We start from the raw sequence: 17132 nt of genomic DNA on the forward strand, positions 1-17132 counted from the left end.
GAAAAATCCTCACAAATAAAAAAGCTGGAAATGGGGATTGTTTCACATCTGTGCTCGAAAAATATATATTCTTTTATTTTATTATTCAAATGTGTCAATAAGTCCAAGTCTAACTGCTGCATCTGAAAAAGAAGCCGCATGAAATTGTGATTTGTGAGAAGATAAAATCCTAAAGTGTTTGCCATTTTTGCTTTTAAAAACAAACAAACAATTGGATCATCAAAAAGCTGATGACGGCTGGTTTGCATGAAGTATCTCAAGACCTTCAGAGTTGAATATCGTACGCCTGAAGCTCACGCAGGAACGAGAGGAGATTAAAAACATCTCTGTGGTGCTTCGACTCCGCCGGCCGCCGGCTCGCCAGCGGACTTGAACCTCCGACCTGCGCCGCGCGCCTGAGACCTTGAAGCCGTGACTTTGCTGCGACGGAGAGGAGAGGAGAGCAAAGCGCCAGTAAAAAATAAATAAAACCAGAGTAAGCAGCTCACGAGTCAGCTTTCTAATTTGATTTAAAACAAACGAAGAAGCCACGGCGGCCCGCTAAAGCGTCACAAGAGAGAGAGGAAGGAACAGAAACAGCTTCCAAAAGGCTTCTTCAAAACACGGAGAATGAACACAGTCTAGTAGCAGTAGTTGAAACAGTATTGTACATTATTGTAAATGCGTCGGCCCTCCTGTGGCAGCTGCTGGTGTGGCGGTTTGACCGGCTGGCGCAGAACATAAAGGCGGGAACACCGGTACGGGATGACAGGAAGCAGGAAGTAGGAAGCCCTCGTTGGGTCGCTCCAACAGTGACCGCCTCGAGTTTCATAGAGAGACCAGAAGGCCCACTGAGGAGCGGGGAAAAAACCCACAATGTGCGACCCGACGACCTCAAACTCCTCTCCGATTGGCCGAAAGGAGCGACCCCGAACTGCATCATGGAGCCGGCCGGCTTCCAGTCGCCTCGCCGGGTCCGGTCGGCGTTGGCTTTCCACCAAACGCCGACCGGCCGAGCAGGAGAAGTCGAGGCTTTGATGCCAAACCCCTGGAGGGTGTTGTTTCTGACCCGGCTCACCATTTAGAAAAGCTGTATACTTGGATACTTTATATATATATATATATATATATATATATATATATATATCCGTGGATGAGACCGATATCCCGGATTAAAACCCGGCGGAAAGAAGTCTATTCTGGATATCCGACCTGCCGGGAGTTCTTCTAAAGATGGTCGGAGCACATTTGGGGCAGCGAGCCAACACCCACACCGGCGTACCACACGGAGGACAGCGATGCTTTGAAGTTGTATTCTAGGATATTGATAAAAAAAAGAAGAAGAGAAGACTCCAGTCTACAGTATCTATGAAGCGGAAGGAGATGGCACTGAAGCCACGCTGTAAATATAGAATAATAACCAGTGTGTGTTTGCCGAGGCTGCGCGGCATCATGGGAGAGACTAAACTAAACCAACAACTCTCCAGGTTCGTTCTCGGGTTTGAGTCCCACAACCCTCCCATCACTTCTGGAGAGGAAGTCCAGCCCCCCCTTTTTTTTTTTTAGTTCATCCCCCCGCCGCCGCCGCTGGTCAGCCTCAGCACCACGACTGAACTACTACATGTTGGAGGCCGTGCACGAGCGGCCTCGTCTACACCACGTCTACAAAGTCGAGCTACACTCCCAACATTTAAATATAGAAAAAAAAAAAAAAAACAGATTTTACGCCTTTCTGTCCGAGCGACCGCCGGGCCGGGTCGCAGGGCGCCGCCGCGGCCTCGCTCAAAAACAAAAAGACACAAAACGTATTGTTGCGGTCATTGTTGTTATTGTTGTACGTGTCTGTTTTAATGGAGCGGGTTGTAATAATGGTAGCCGGCGTAGAAGTCCCTCGCAAAAAAAAAAAAGAGGCCTTTCTAGAGAGTATTTGTGGGTGTTTCCCCTCCAGATTTGTGGAGGTTTGACTTCCACGCTGGCTACCGCAGGACAAAAGGAGACAGAGACGCTGTCCCCGGTAATAATTATAATGATAATTATAATAATAATAATACTCTCCTGCTGATAGAGGGGGCTTGTCTCTCTGAGTAAGCTCAATACTTCCTGATGCAGTCAGGACCACAAAGACATACAAAACTAATCATGTTGTACATCATAACCCTGTTATACCAGCTCTGTTGTGTGTGTGTGTGTGTGTGTGTGTGTGTGTGTGCGTGTGTGTGTGTGTGGCAGAGCTGTATGTTGTGTGTTCAGTTCAGCAGCATTTGGCTTTCATCTGAATGGAGACAGGCTGTTCCTGTGTGGACCCCCGTGGTGAAGAGAGTCCACGTGGGGGGGTTTCTGGCGTTCCTCGTGTTTCGACATCTCTATCTGACATTATTTCCCGCTTGGAAAACCGAGAGAGAGGCGGGCACGTACGTGTGTGTACGTGTGCGTATGTGTGTTTGTGTTTCTCTGCCGCCTTGATCCACAGACCGGTTCTTTGGCGTGAACGCTTCAGGAGCTGTCCGGGAAACACAGGAAGTAGATTGGACCTGCACCTCTGTTTAGGGTCACCAGGCCCGGGGTCAAGCAGCCCGGGAACCAAAAACGCCCAAAAAAACAACCTGGAACCAGATGAGCGACGGAGAGAATATCCAATAAATCAAAAAAAAAGAAAGAGCACAGAGCTGTTGTTATCCGGCCCGTCTGCTCAGTGGGAGTCGTGTAGGAGTTGAAACAGTGAAGCTTGCCAAATAAGGAAGTGCTGAGACGTACACACATCACCATATATATACTGTATACAATATAAAATATGCATATATATATATATTTAGACATATACATATATGCATCTCTGTCTTACGTCGCTTTTTCGATACATTTTCATAACCTTTTAATTCTTTTTTTTTTGTGTGTAGATTTTTTTTTCTATTTTTGAACCCCTGAGAATACATAGACTGCTTTAGGTACAAAATACAACTCTCTGAGAGAACGACACAAACGAAGCGCAGGCCTCTGAAGCTGAAGGATGACGTCATCGTCATCGTCGTCGGCGTCGAGCAGCAGAGCCGCTCGGCAGAGCTCGGCCACGTCGGACTCGTGGGGGGGCGAGGGGTGTTTGCATAGATGCACACGGCGACTTAAAGGAGGGCCGACTCGTCCCTCCGGATGCTCGGTGAAGCCCCGCCGGCCTCGATCACCAGGAGTAAAGTCTTACTGGTGCGTAACGCGACTGACGAAGTCAGCCGGCAGGCGAGGACGAAACTGCACGGCGGACGTCACGAGACGAACGCTTTGAGGGGGAAAAAAAAAAGAGATTAAAAAAAAAAGAGTTCATCGTAAAGTCGATCATTCAACTCTTCTGTGAGTTTGGGTTGAAAGCTCCAAAAAGGAAATCAAGTAAATGCACCTTTGTGGTTGAAAATGTTGCCATATCTAACTATTATTTAACTTAAATGAAGAAGGCGACACAAAATACAAAAAAAAAAGGATTTTTTAATTATTTTTTTTTTACCTCCAATCAAAAACGTATGGATCGATTATTTTATTGTGTTCTTATTTTTCACCACGCGTATCTATGGTTTCAGACGTGGCCGAGCCCTGTTTATAGATCGATGGCTCTGGACTGCAGTGATCTAGTGGGGGAGGGGGGGGGCAGCTCTTTGCACTGATAGTACTTTGATGCTTCGTTGATTATTGGCAAAACGCTGCATTCACTTCCTTGTTTCAGGCACTGGACATGTTTAAGGTGACAAGGAGCCCGATGCGGGGGAGGGGAAGGGGGGTCCTTTTGGTTTGATTGTTACGAATCCGATTGAGAAAACGACTGATTGATCTACTGACTGATTGATTGATTGATTGATTGATTGATTGACAGACGGTTGTTGGGGCACAGGGGAAGCGACAGAAGGCACAGAGTTTCTACGATGATTTCTTTCCCGCCCTCCCCACCAAAACGATTTAAGAAAAACTACAAATTAGGAAGTATTTGAAAGCAGCTGACAAAACGGCTGTGGTGTGAGCAAAGGGATTCGCTTATCATAGTGTGTGTGTGTGTGTGTGTGTGTGTGTGTGTGTGTGTGTGTGTGTGTGTGTGTGTCTCTCTGTGTGACAATCGGAGTGAGCACCAGGGTTGGGCTCAATCTATTTGCTATAAAAAAAAAGAATAAAGAGGAAAAAAAAACAAACTTGAAATTTGTCTTTTTCGTGTGTGGAGATACATTTGAGGAGACGGGCTTTCGTTTTTTCTATCGTGAGTGGAACGTGATGAGGAGTGAACCCAACCCTGAATGACTGTTACACACCCGAGTGCTCACGTTACAGCTCGTATGACTCGCTAGTTGTGCTTTTTTTTTCGAGGCTGAACGCATGTCATCGCCCTTTTGTACATCTTCAGACCGGCTCTGCTGTGAAATTGTCTTTCCACTGAACACATTCAAGGAAAAAAAGAAAAAAAAGAAGAAGGACTCGTCGGCTGCGTCTTCAAGGCCACCGAGACCGGGAGCGAAGCGGACCCTGAAACCAGCTTGAATGATATTAATAATCAGAATAGTAATCATAGTAATGCCCCGAGGTGTCTGGCCAAAAAGAAAAACGGCCAGACACCCGAAATGAATCTGAAATACAAAAAACAACAGAAGACGACGGGTCGTGTTTGTAGAAAGCTGGCGAAGAAACGGCGGTCCGGTGGGAGGAGCTTAACCGCACGAACCGCTACATTCAAACCCCTCCCCCATAAAAAAAAAAGAAAAGAGAAACCATCAGGTGGGCGCTGACGAGATTGCCCTGGTGGGGCAATGCAACGGGGATTTGGTTGCTCCAGCTTGGTGGACTGTCTGTGGGCACAGAAAGGGGGAGGCGGTTAAGTCCAGTTCGGGTACCTGCGTCCTCGCGTCTCTACGAGGCCAGCACGCTCCTCCTCAGCAGGTCCTCGTTCCCAGAATGCAACTGCGGCAGGCGGAGTTTGCGTGCGCCCGAGCGCGTGTCCGGCTCGCTCTGCTCGCCGTCGGAGAAGTAACCGTCGGTTTCGGCGGCGTCCAGCAGGGTCGTGTCCTTTCTCGCGAGCGGCGGCAGGCCCACCGAGCCCTCCGGTCCCGCCGCGGCGCCGCCTCCTCCACCGCCGCCGCCGCCCCGGCTTCTGGACTTACCCCGGCGCGACAGGCGGAGCCGCGGCACCCTGCCGCGGACGACGATGGCCCCCGTGTCGGGCAGCGTGGCCCCGGGGCTGGAGGCCGGACGCGGAGATGAGCTGGCTCCTCCGCCGGCTCCTCCGTTGGCTCCTCCGCCGGCTCCTCCTCCGGCGCCGCCGCCCCCCGCGCAGACGCTGTCCCACGGGCCGCGGTCCTCCGAGATGTGACAGGAGTCCATCTTGGAGATGGGCGGCTGCGGCGGCGGGTCCCGGTGCAGGTCGGAGCTCCGCGTCTGGTGGCGGTGAAGGTAGTGGTGGTGCAGGGCCCTGGACGAGCCGCGGGGCCGCTCCCACTTTCGGCCCGCTTGGCCGGGCTTCTCGTCCGGCTGCTTCGCGGCGGCGCCGGCGGAGCTGCCGGAGGCGGCCGGCACGGCCGGATGCGTCTGCTGGGGCACGGCGGCGGCGGCGGCCGGTGGAGGGTGTCCGCGAGCGCGCGGCCTGTAGCCCCCTCGCGGCTTGAAGCCCCCCCGCGGCCGGTAGCCGCCTCGCGGCCGGTAGCCGCCCCGCGGCTTGAAGCCCCCCCGCGGCTTGCGGCCCAGCTGAGGCGTCTTCCAGGTGGACTGCATGGAGTTCTCCATCCTCAGGTTCAGCAGGCTCTCCTCGCCCTGCAGGAGCTGAGAGGGAGGAAAGAGGAGGAGGGGATGAAAAAAGGAGAAAGACAAGAAAAAATGCTGGATCAGCTCAACGCCTCAAGGGGCAATAAATACTTGTTTTACTGGATATGATAAATCTGGACTTGTTGATCAATACGACAGTTCAGTTGACTGTTTCTTGGGTTTCTCGCCAGCGACGTTTGAAAACAGCGACCACCAGCATCACGTCAAAAGAGATTTATTATTAATGTCAACGACGGACCCGGAGGTTTTGTTTGATAAAAGTTATTACTTCACGTCCTGTTTGCAGTTTTCATATTAACAGCTCACTCTGTTTTGTTGAAGAAGAAAAAAACACCGAATACACCGTGTTCCCGTTTAGTTTTTTTGTCCCTGAACACATCCCCAAACAATGGAGTTATGTCATGCATTGTGGTTGTAGCCGCCTGCCAATCAACACACCAGCAGAGCACATTCCTGAGGAACACACACACACACACACACACACACACACACACACACACACACACACACACACACACACACACACACACACACACACACACACACACAGCTCACAAAGAGTGGAACATTTTTAGTGAATGATTGTTCCGTTTGGGAGACTTAAAGCTGCGGGTAGGCAGCTTATTATCGGCTTCATTGGGTAAGAACTCCATAATAATCCACAATAATCTTTCAGCATCTCGTAACTCAAGTTGTCTGAGGGACATCTCGACTTTTTGGCTCGCAACGAGAGACTCTGGTCGTTCTGGGGAGAGCGCGTTCCTATTGGCTGTTGAGATCCCTTTAGTGGCTGACCAATGACAAACCTCAGGAGAAAATACTTTATATTCCTGCATTGGCCACGAATGCTTTTTGAAGTTATATAGAGACTATTTTCATAACTAGTTAAAAGTTCCTTGTTGGACTATAAATACCTGAAGCTTAAACACTACAGCTGTTAGGCTGTTGTGCTCACAGGGATGTTCACGGACACTCTTCCTTCTGTGGATAGCTTGAAAGCAGCCGGATCAACGAGCGACTAAAACGCAGGAGAGCTTCTTTCATCCTCTCACGGGGAAACTGCAGATTTCAACGACTCGAAATGAGAGAGTCAAGCTAATGTTTACGTCCTCACAGAAGAAACTGCCGTAAAACAGTTTTAGATATTCATTATATAGATATTCTTTTCGAAAGCAATGATCCGGCCCGGGGGAAATAGCTGATTTTACAGAGCATCTGACCCGTCTTCAGCTTATTTTCCCCTCACAAGACTCGCTAACTCGCGACTATACGTGATGCGACAGTGTCCTCGATATGAGACAGGAAGCCAGGGAGGAAAAGAAACCATTCACCTGTCTGTCTGACTAGAATTGGCCATGATAAACGCAGCGTAACCCGCTGGGGGTGGGGCGTGGCGCTGCTGGAGGCGTGGCCTACCTGGTCGGACAGCAGGCTGCCGCTCTTGTCCCGGTGCTGGGCGCCCAGAGCCCACTGGCTCAGCATGTCGTCGGCCGTGATCTGAACCGTCTGAGCCAGCCAGCTGTCGAACAGAGAGTTGTCCAACGGGAAGGACTTGGACAAACCTTTGACATCAGGACGGAGGCAGCGAGAGAGAAAGTGAAGGGACATAATTGGGGAGGGATGAAGGGGAAGAAAGAGGGAGAGGATGGGGGAGGAAGACAAAGCAGTCAGGCGAAGGGTGCCGCAAAATCTTTCAAGAATACATAATTAATAAATACAGAAAATGTCGGTGGAGTCTCAGTGGAAGTCTGCCAAAGTAAAAAGCATGCAAACAGTTGGCGTCGCACAACATTTGAAATACGCGTTGGCTGCTTCTGTGATATTTCTTTGTTTGTTTATGTTAATGAGTCATCTTAAAATGAGTATAATCAAAACTGTCATGTACAATCTTCAAATTGATGTTAATCTCCCACAAAGCGCCTTTTTTTTTTCTTCCAGTTTTGGCCTCGTCACAATCCTAAAAGGGAACAGAGGGACGATTGTACGTCTGTCAGGACGAGGAGACGACACCGAGCCCACGTTTACAACGACACTTCTGTTGCTTCGGCGATAATAAAGCTGTAAACCTATTTTACGGTAGAAATCCGGTTTCTTGTCTCTCTACCAACACTTTGTGTGTGTAATTAGGAGATTTTTCACAGCTCCTCTTCTGTCATGGTGGGCTGTGAAAGTGTCTTGTCTGTGGCATTTTTGTCTCCGCACAAACTCCCACAGTCGCACAACGCGGTGTGGGATCTATTATAGTTCATAGATTTCTCTCCCGTTCACCTTGAGGCCTTCGAACAGGGCCGGGGGTCAAGGGTCCAGCATCAAACACACATTTGATTAGTGTAACTACAAGTTTTACAGGATAGAGTACATGTTTGATATTTATCTAAATTGACGCCTTGAGGTTTTTGCACATTGTGTGATAAAAAAGAAAAGAAAAGGGTGTGAGTGAAGGAGCTGATGAGGTGGGTGTGGCTAACAGGTGAGAGTGATGGAGCTGATGAGGTGGGTGTGGCTAACAGGTGAGAGTGAAGGAGCTGATGAGGTGGGTGTGGCTAACAGGTGAGAGTGAAGGAGCTGATGAGGTGGGTGTGGCTAACAGGTGAGAGTGAAGGAGCTGATGAGGTGGGTGTGGCTAACAGGTGAGAGTGAAGGAGCTGATGAGGTGGGTGTGGCTAACAGGTGAGAGTGAAGGAGCTGATGAGGTGGGTGTGGCTAACAGGTGAGAGTGAAGGAGCTGATGAGGTGGAATATTTAGTTTGAGAGCGGGGAAATAACTTGAAATATTGTAATTCAAATCTAAATACATATTTGACCACTGCAGCTGGTTATTTTATATTGTTATAACATAAGCGTTGGGCATGGTACACAAAAATAAAATTAATAAAAATCCATTGCATTAGCAACGAGTGTCTGAAATCAGAGAGCGAGACGTGTGGAGTAGTTTGCCTCAAAGAAAAATAAAAACACAATATGTTATCCTGCTGATTGTGCAGCTGCTTCACTTTCTGCTTCTTATGATTAATATTTTCTGCTTATTTGCTGCATTCATGGTCTCTCTCAAACTCATTATGGTCTGCTTGGTGTTTGGCTTAATATCAAAGAACAATCTCAGCTATTTCTGCTATTAGTGTTTCAGAGCGGATCAGAAACTGGACGGCGTGCAAAAGAAATTGCTCTTTGTTGGTATAAAAGGAGGCAAAAAATGAATGTGCAGCTATATATAAATCATCTTTTCCTGATAATGCCCTCCAGAGGGTGTATTATCTCGTGAATGCAATGAATAAATTCAGTTTTGTTATCAGGAACGACCATTAACCTGGGAGTCTGTCTCATCCTCTCTGGGGGATTAACTGTCTCTTAGCAACCCGTAGGACCAAATAAATATAAGCAGAGATGCCGGTAAGTTGATAAAAACATTATTATTAAAAAAAAAAGAAATAATAAAGACAAGTGCATGCAGATTTTCTCTCTTTCTCTTTTTCTCCATCTCTCCAGCCTCCCTGTAAATCTTCAGAGTCTATAATGATCTGCCAGCAGGACGGCAGGAGGTGCTATTAGGGTGGCTTTACCAGCAGCTACACACACACACACACACACACACACACACACGCACACACATACACGCACGCACACACACACGTTTCCATGACGCAGCATGTCTCTGCAGGAGTCGAGAGATCTCCGGGGAGGGAATAGGTGACGGAGGGGAAAAAAGAGCCAGTGAAGAAGTGTGAGGCAGACAGCAGGGGATGACGGAGGAGAGGAAAGAGTAGCAGAGTTCAGAGAGAGAGTGAAGGAGGGAGGTGAACCTGAAGCATGGCGCTGTCACGCTTATCCTCGTATACTGTATTTTTTTACTACGCTTTAAGACTGGAGAACATACAAACACAAGGCCAAGAGCCTAGAGTCGTGCTCGCATCTCTGTGCACGTTAAGCCAACGTTAGCACACCAACATTAGCACGCCGACATTAGCGCGTCGACATTAGATCTATGGCATTAGCGCGTCGATATTAGCAAGCCGACATTACCACGGTGACATTAGCGCGTCAACACTAGTACGCCCGCACTAGCATGCCGAGATTAGCACGTCGACATTAGCATGCCCGCATCAGCACGATGACATGAGCACAGGGACATTAGCTCGCCGGCATTAGCACGGGGATATTAGCACGGTGACCTTAGTGAGCTGAGATTAGCGCAGCGTCGTCAGCACGGCGTCACTAGCACGGCTTCACTAGCACGTCAACATTAGCACGGTGTCGGCATGGCAACATTAGTGCGGTGACATTCTCACAACGACATTAGCGCACTATCATTAGCGCGCCATCATTAGCGCACCATCTTTACTGCGCCATTATTAGTGGGAATTAGCACGCTGACAGCATGCCGGTGTTAGCGCACTTATGCCAATTAGATCGGCTACGCTGAAGATTTTCCTTCACTTATATCAAAGCGCTTTTTTAACTTTCGTATAACAACTGAGATGTAATAACTAAATATTTTCGAGAATCTGCTTCCTGCTGCGCATCCAGAGACGTTAGTGGTAGAGCGGCACGTCCGCCCGTTGAGCTACGCTAATCAGCATGAGTGACAAGAAAATCTAAATCCTTCATTACAATCCGGTTATCTGCCTCTTTTCTTTTTTTCCATCTGGAAGGATCTGACAAACACACGTGTTGTCCATATGCCTGTCCACCATTCATTCATGTTATGGATAGCGCTTTACATTCAAAGGTTTGATTGAGAACTTTGACTGCAGCTTTTAAATCGTCATATTTAATTAGAAGAAAAAAGACAAGGACTTTTTTGGGGGGGTTATAGTGGTCATATTTCTATTTTTGTATATAATGTGCAATTTTATGTCATTGCTTACCTGTATGTATAAATGCTGCTAAAGTTAAAACAACTACCTATCTGTGATATAAATATAATAGACGGTGCTGTTAGATTGCTGCGAGACAAGCAGAAGACTTGACAGCGAAAATGTGTTTCGAAGAGCAATACATCGTTAAATAAAACATGGTGGCAATTCAGGAAATGTTTGCACACATTTCCTTTCCCTTCAGTACAGTTTGACTTTTGAACCGAGGGCCGAGACGAGCAGCTGCTTTGCTCTTCAGTGAGTGACAAAGAGAGAGAGGAAGCGAGTTTCTGCAAGTCATTCATATTAATAACTTGAAAGCCAACATGATGAAGGAAGCTTCCATAAGCCAGCAGTTCTGTTCATGAGATCACGAGACGTCATTCATGATATTAATCTTTGCTTTGGGAGTTCATTCCCAAATAAATATATTTCCAGAATATATTTAGACAAATAAATCTCACTTTTCTAAACCCCCAGTGGCACAAGGACCCCAGTCGTAAAGCGATGGGGATCGAACACACGGCTTCTTCCTGAGCCCAGAACACCAAGAGGAAGACAAAAGCCCCGGAGTCAGGACCAGAGCTGACGGAGAACAGATGGCCTGACACACACACACACACACACACACACACACACACGCACACGCGTGCGCTGAGACTGTGAGATATGGACACATACGGCATGCAAAAACAAACACACAGAAGACACAGTGACAGGAACAATTATATATATATAGTGCGCGCGCACACACACACACACACACACACACACACACACACACACACACACACACACACACACGCACACAGACAAATGATACAGCAAAAGCAGAAGCAGGAGGGGCTTGTTTGTCATGGTAACAGAAAGTGAGGGATGATCTCACAGCATCTATTCGACATCAAGTTGCCGTTATTATCGCTCATTAGACGGTAAGACCGAGACGGAGGAAGAGAGGGAAAGATAGAGAGAGAGAGAGAGAGAGAGAGTTAGAAAAAAGAGACAGAGAGAGAAAGAGCAGTACTGAAAGAGATAAATAGGAAAGAAGAGGGAGATGATATCAGAACAGGAAGCGAGGGAGGAGGAGGCAAACTACCCTCCTTTCCTTTCCTGCGTCACCGTCTCTCCGTTTATTGATCATATTCACTTCGTGCTGTTGCCTCATGATGAGCCGCTCTGCTCATCAGGAAATGAGAGACGGTGAAGGGCTGAAAAACATCTCTGATTGGATCTTGATTTGTTAGAAACAAATGCACACGATGATGGACACGAGGGAGTTTACAAGCAGCATTTTATACCGCATATTACACACACACACACACACACACACACATATATATATATATATATATATATATATATATATATATATATATATATATATATATATATATATATATATAGTGGTTTCAACAGAAAGAGAAATAAACTTACTGAAAAGCAGAATTGTCTGTAGGAGTAAAATCATACGTGAGCTTTAATCTGACAAAACCTCCTGAGCACGTTTCTTTAAAAACAAAAAAAAGCCTGCAGCAGACACACAAAGCCACAACTGCATCTTTGTGAATGTAAGGATGGATGTCATGCTACAGAGATGTTCACAATGGAGTGAGGGTAAGCGTGGCTGTATAGAATTCACACCAAAATCCCCCGCGGGCGCTAAAACCCCACCAATCAGAGCCCGCTTTGTAACGGACGGAGCCGCTCTGGGCTCCATCCTTTGATGGCGGCGTGGAGTCTCTGTCGGTGGGCTTTCTGAGGCTTTGAGCCGCGTTCTGTCTTGTTCGCTTCCTGAGATGACAGGAAGGAGCTCCAGCGCTGCTGTCGGCGCGCTAACGCTAACGTGTCCCGTTCATGCGCCTCCAACGCTTCATTGGTTGCATGTTGTCCGTTCTGACGACTTGACCTCTGACCCCTACGAGGATCTATGAGGTGGTAAACTACGAAGAATATTATCTGTTAGTGAAGCAACGGGCGAATGTCTCTCCGTGATCCGTACAGGCCCCGCCCCCTCATGGTTTAACCTTTTTATCGGGACATCAGCGTTCATTCTTTTCTCCTCGCTTGATCTCTAATCACGCCACATTGTAAACAATCAGTTTCACGAGCTAGCTACGTTAGCATCACCGCTATCAGCCAACTGGGATGAATTATGAGCTGTTTGCACAACCTCAAAGCAGCTTCGTAAAACTACTAACAACAAGGTTGGTTTTAATCCGTAATAAACGCGATCTTTTCTTTATTTATTAGTTGAAAATGTGCGTTTTTATGAAGAAAAGAAACACTATAAATGACTATCACAAACTAGTTACGTTAGCATCACCGCTAACGGCCAACTGGGATGAATTATGAGCTGATTGCAAAACCTCAAAGCAGCTTCGTTAAAACTACTAACAACAAGTTTTGTTTTAATGCATAATAAACACAATCTTTTCTTTCTTTATCATTTGAAATGTTTGTTTTTATTAGGAAAAAAACACTATAAATGACTATCACAAATGAAAAGGATAATATTTAGAAGTTGTTATTGTTTACACTGACTTCAGAGCAGTTTAAATGATGTTTGGGGATTTGTGAAAGTGATTTTTTCTCTATGATCTTGCTCCTACTCGTGCTCAGGAAAGGGAGGAGACGTGACAACGAGGAGCAGCGTTGGTGATCGGGACTCTTTTAGGCCCTCGGATATTATTCATGTACAGTAGCTTTTTTACAGAAAGCCACCGCAGGAATATTCACAACTTAATTGATCCACATAAACAAGGTTTATGCAAGCCTCCGACTCCTCCCACCTCCACACAGGACTCCTCTCAGCCCAGGAGATGTTCCAGAGGACGCTGAAGAGGACTTTGTTCTCCGCTTCACTCGCCCACACAAACGCGCCGCATCACAAGTTGAGTGTTTTTCTCCCTTTCTTGTTTGCATGTTAATTTTCTTTATTTTCTTGCGCAATAACAACAACTTTAATTACATTTTGACGGTTTGTTTTTGTCTTAAACTCGGAAGTTTCATCAGCAATACTTTACTTTATAATTCATATGCACGGCAGGAACATTGAAGAAATGGTTTGAAACCAACTGTAATGTCGTTGTAAGCAGATATAAGTGTATTTATTTGTACTATAACTGTATATATCTATATATTTATGTATATATATGTTTATAGAAATTCATATATATTTAAAAAAAATCGTAAATATATATTTCTATTTATATATATTTAAATATTTGTTTTATAAAATCTGCACACCTAATTAATTTCCCATTCACTGTTTGTCCTCAGATGCGTGGTGTGTCGCGGTAACGATCGGCAGCTCGTGGATCGGGACGGACGCCATGACTCTCCATCCTCGTCTCACCTGTGACGAGGCCGCGCAGTGACAGGTGCTCTCTAATGACGAAGATTAACACCGACGGAGCGTCTTCCTCCCTCGCTTCTTCCACCGGCTCTTTTCTCATAGTCTCATTACCGACTTCCCCTCCGTCCGCCCGCGTACAGGCCTGGATTGCTGCGTTTCAAATTGCCTTTTTTTTCTCTTGTTGGTGTTTTGACGAAAACACCCGGAGATGAATGTTTACGATAACGGTGATTACGGCGGCGCAGGTGAAGCGTTAACGAGTTCCGGCCGCGGGTTTTGACTCACGTTTATGGGCAGATTTCTCCAGTTGATAGCACCATCACAAGACTGATGTATTGCACATTATGAGGCAGCGTCTTGCTTTTATTATATTCCTGCTGGGTCCGCTCGTCCGTCATTAGCGCTGATAAACAGCGGGGGTTGTGAGGAGCAGAGGATGTGTGTGAAAATCTGAAAATAACAAGAATCTTTCTTTGAAACTTGCTTCACGCTGACAGCAATGAAAAGCTCTCAGCTGCTGCTCCGGATTCTTTTGAGTTTTTATTGAGTTCCTTAATTAATTTAGAAACTTAAGTTTAATGATCATACTAAATATAAGGTACCGAGGACCGCCTGGTTTGTGGACTGCTGTTGTGAAGACTCAAGTTTGGCATTTTGGCCGCCTCCATCTTGTTTTTTTGCAACCAGTGAACAGGAAGTGACCATATTTGCCCTACAGCATACCCTGCTTCATGGTCTATTTATATAGACGTCCTATAGACTTCTATACAACCAGGGGAGTCGCCCCATGGTGGTCAGGAGAGAAAATGCAGCGTTAACACATTAAGCAGAAACTTCTATACGACCAGAGGAGTCATCCCCTGGTGGTCAGGAGAGAGAATGCAGCTTCAACACATGAAGCATAGACTTCTATACAACCAGCAGGTCAACACCTAAAAGATGTTTACCAACGCACCTGACACTCGATCTATGTGCAGATGTATGTATGACTGATCATGAAGGCACGTAAAAAAAGAAAGAAGAGGAAAACTCCAGCACAGAAACGCTGACCACAGCAGAATAAAAAACTGCTTTTTGTTGAAGGTTGCAGAAATAATCTAATCCTAAAATGTCAACGTCTGTAATGTAATTGTGCCCTTATGGAGAGAAATAAACGATTTATGCATAAAGGCTACAAATGCAATGCAACATTTTTGTCAGCAGGATTTTTCCTCTGGACACAATATATATTTATATATATATTTATATATATACTTATATATATACCTAGCTCTTTCAGCAGGGAGCCGTTCTCTGGCTTCAATCTGTCCTTTTTCTTCTCAGGGCTACTTTTCCTCCTCTCCTTCCCTTTCTCTTTCGCTCCATGCTGCTTGCTCTTTTCTCCCTTCTGGCTTTTCTCTGCAGGGAGACACACAAGATGGACTCAGGTTAGATTTTACTTTATTTGTATTTTATTTTAATTTAAATGTCACTGAGCCCGATGGAACTTAATCCCTCCAGATGTGAGAGAGCAGGAAGCAAACAAAGAGTATTAAACAATAAGAACAAAACAAAAATACTATTTCAGATTATTTGTTGACATAAATTGACGTAATGTATTATATTTACTGAAACAGAACCGAATTGAGTTAAAACATGAACACACAGCTAGTTATAGAGATAGTTGAAAGAGGGAGAAATAAAGAGTGAAAAACAGAAAGAAATCTGGAAGAAATTCCAGTGAACTTTAATTTTAAAGGTGCAGGGTGCAGCATTTAGGGGCACTCATTGGAAGACATTAATACCTAACATTATTTAGTATGTTTTTATGCATATAATCAATTAAAAATTGAAAACCACCAAAATTATTCGAAAATCTTGATGGTTTCATCACTGCAAATTATTAATTAACGCTCTCTCAAGACACTCAATATTTTAATTTACCGGTCTTATAGCGTCTTAAATTAATTCACAATATTTCCATTAAGGCCAAAACTAGAATTCACTTTCATCTAATCTGTCCAATATTATTTTACAGATGTTCAGTCTATAAAATGTAGAAAAGTTCCCAGAAGACATGACACGCGTCTGATAGAATAAATGATTATTGATTAGCTGTGCGTCACACACAGCCGTTAGAGCGGCGTGTCTCTGTGATACGGGAGCCTTTACTGGGAGCACTGGTGGACTGTCTGCTTGTAATGGGCTCCTGCTGTTTAAACAAACAAAGTGTCCTGACTGCACAGCTCACTAACTCTCCTGCTTCCCGGTATCATGTTTATAGACTGTACACGCGCGTGTGTGTGTGTGTGTGTGTGTTTATGTGTATGAATTGGTACAGCAGGTGGCACCTGCAGGCTTCATTGCAGCTACACTCGGGTTTAAAAAAAAACAAGCTCATTTAATTTGTTTATGTGTGTGTGTGTCGTTCAGGGTGAAATAGTCGACCTCCAGCAGGTTCATCAGTTTATCTGTTTAAGTGATTGTTTAAAAAACTTAAAAACAAGACAAGAGCAAATAAATATACACATGTCATTAATCTGACGCTTCAAATTTGGCATTTTGCCCGTCGCCATCTTGGTTTTCTACAACCAGTGAATGGAAGTGACCATATTTGGACTGGGGAGGAGAGACACCGTGTAGTGACCTGTCAATCACCGTGTAGCTCCGCCCTGAAGCATACCCTGCTTTACCGTCTATTTATGTAGACGTTTTATAACTTCTATACAACCAGAGGACTCGCCCCCTGGTGGTCAGGAGAGAGAACGCAAGTCGCAGCATGGCGAAAATAAAGATTTTTAATAAAAAGCTTTCATGTATTATTGTAGCTGTTCTGTAGCATACAATCTAGATGATTTTAGAAGTGTGTGTGTGTGTGTGTGTGTGTGTGTGTGTGTGTGTGTGTGTGTGTGTGCTGGTCAGTACATGTCTCCACTGTGTGTGGCTGTCACAGCAGTAGCCGTCCTCATGCTTGCTTTAGCATGGAGGAGCAGGACGTGCATGAATGAAGCTGAGAGAGACCAGAGAGGGATTTCACACTGAGATCATGTGTCTGTGTGTGTCTGTGTGTGTCTGTGTGTGTAAAAGTGTGTGTGTGTCTGTGTTTCAAGAGCAAGGGCAAAGGGGAAGAGAGTGTGACAGTAGAGGTCACTACGAGCACAATACTTCATGTTCACAAAGAA

The 17132-nt window shown here is 45.8% G+C and overlaps 1 protein-coding gene across 3 annotated transcripts in view; it reads right to left on the minus strand.

Moving 5' to 3' along the window:
• Nucleotides 1–2181: 2181 nt before the first annotated feature.
• The window catches only part of jade2 (jade family PHD finger 2), a 115735-nt gene continuing 100784 nt past the window's right edge, over nucleotides 2182–17132 (minus strand). For 2 of the 3 annotated variants that reach the window (XM_068600415.1, XM_068600414.1), the window contains 3 exons: nucleotides 15238–15369; nucleotides 7180–7325; nucleotides 2182–5760 (listed from right to left, as the gene is read on the minus strand). In XM_068600415.1, coding sequence (XP_068456516.1) covers nucleotides 4855–5760; nucleotides 7180–7325; nucleotides 15238–15369 — 1184 coding nt within the window. In that variant the 3' untranslated portion in view covers nucleotides 2182–4854. The remainder of the gene's footprint in view (nucleotides 5761–7179; nucleotides 7326–15237; nucleotides 15370–17132) is intronic. The other variant, XM_068600416.1, reaches the window with a different exon arrangement.

Source organism: Clinocottus analis, unplaced genomic scaffold, assembly GCF_023055335.1.
Source record: "Clinocottus analis isolate CAN_PGR_092001 unplaced genomic scaffold, fCliAna1.0.p SCAF_5, whole genome shotgun sequence".
Taxonomy (NCBI): Eukaryota; Metazoa; Chordata; class Actinopteri; order Perciformes; family Cottidae; genus Clinocottus; species Clinocottus analis.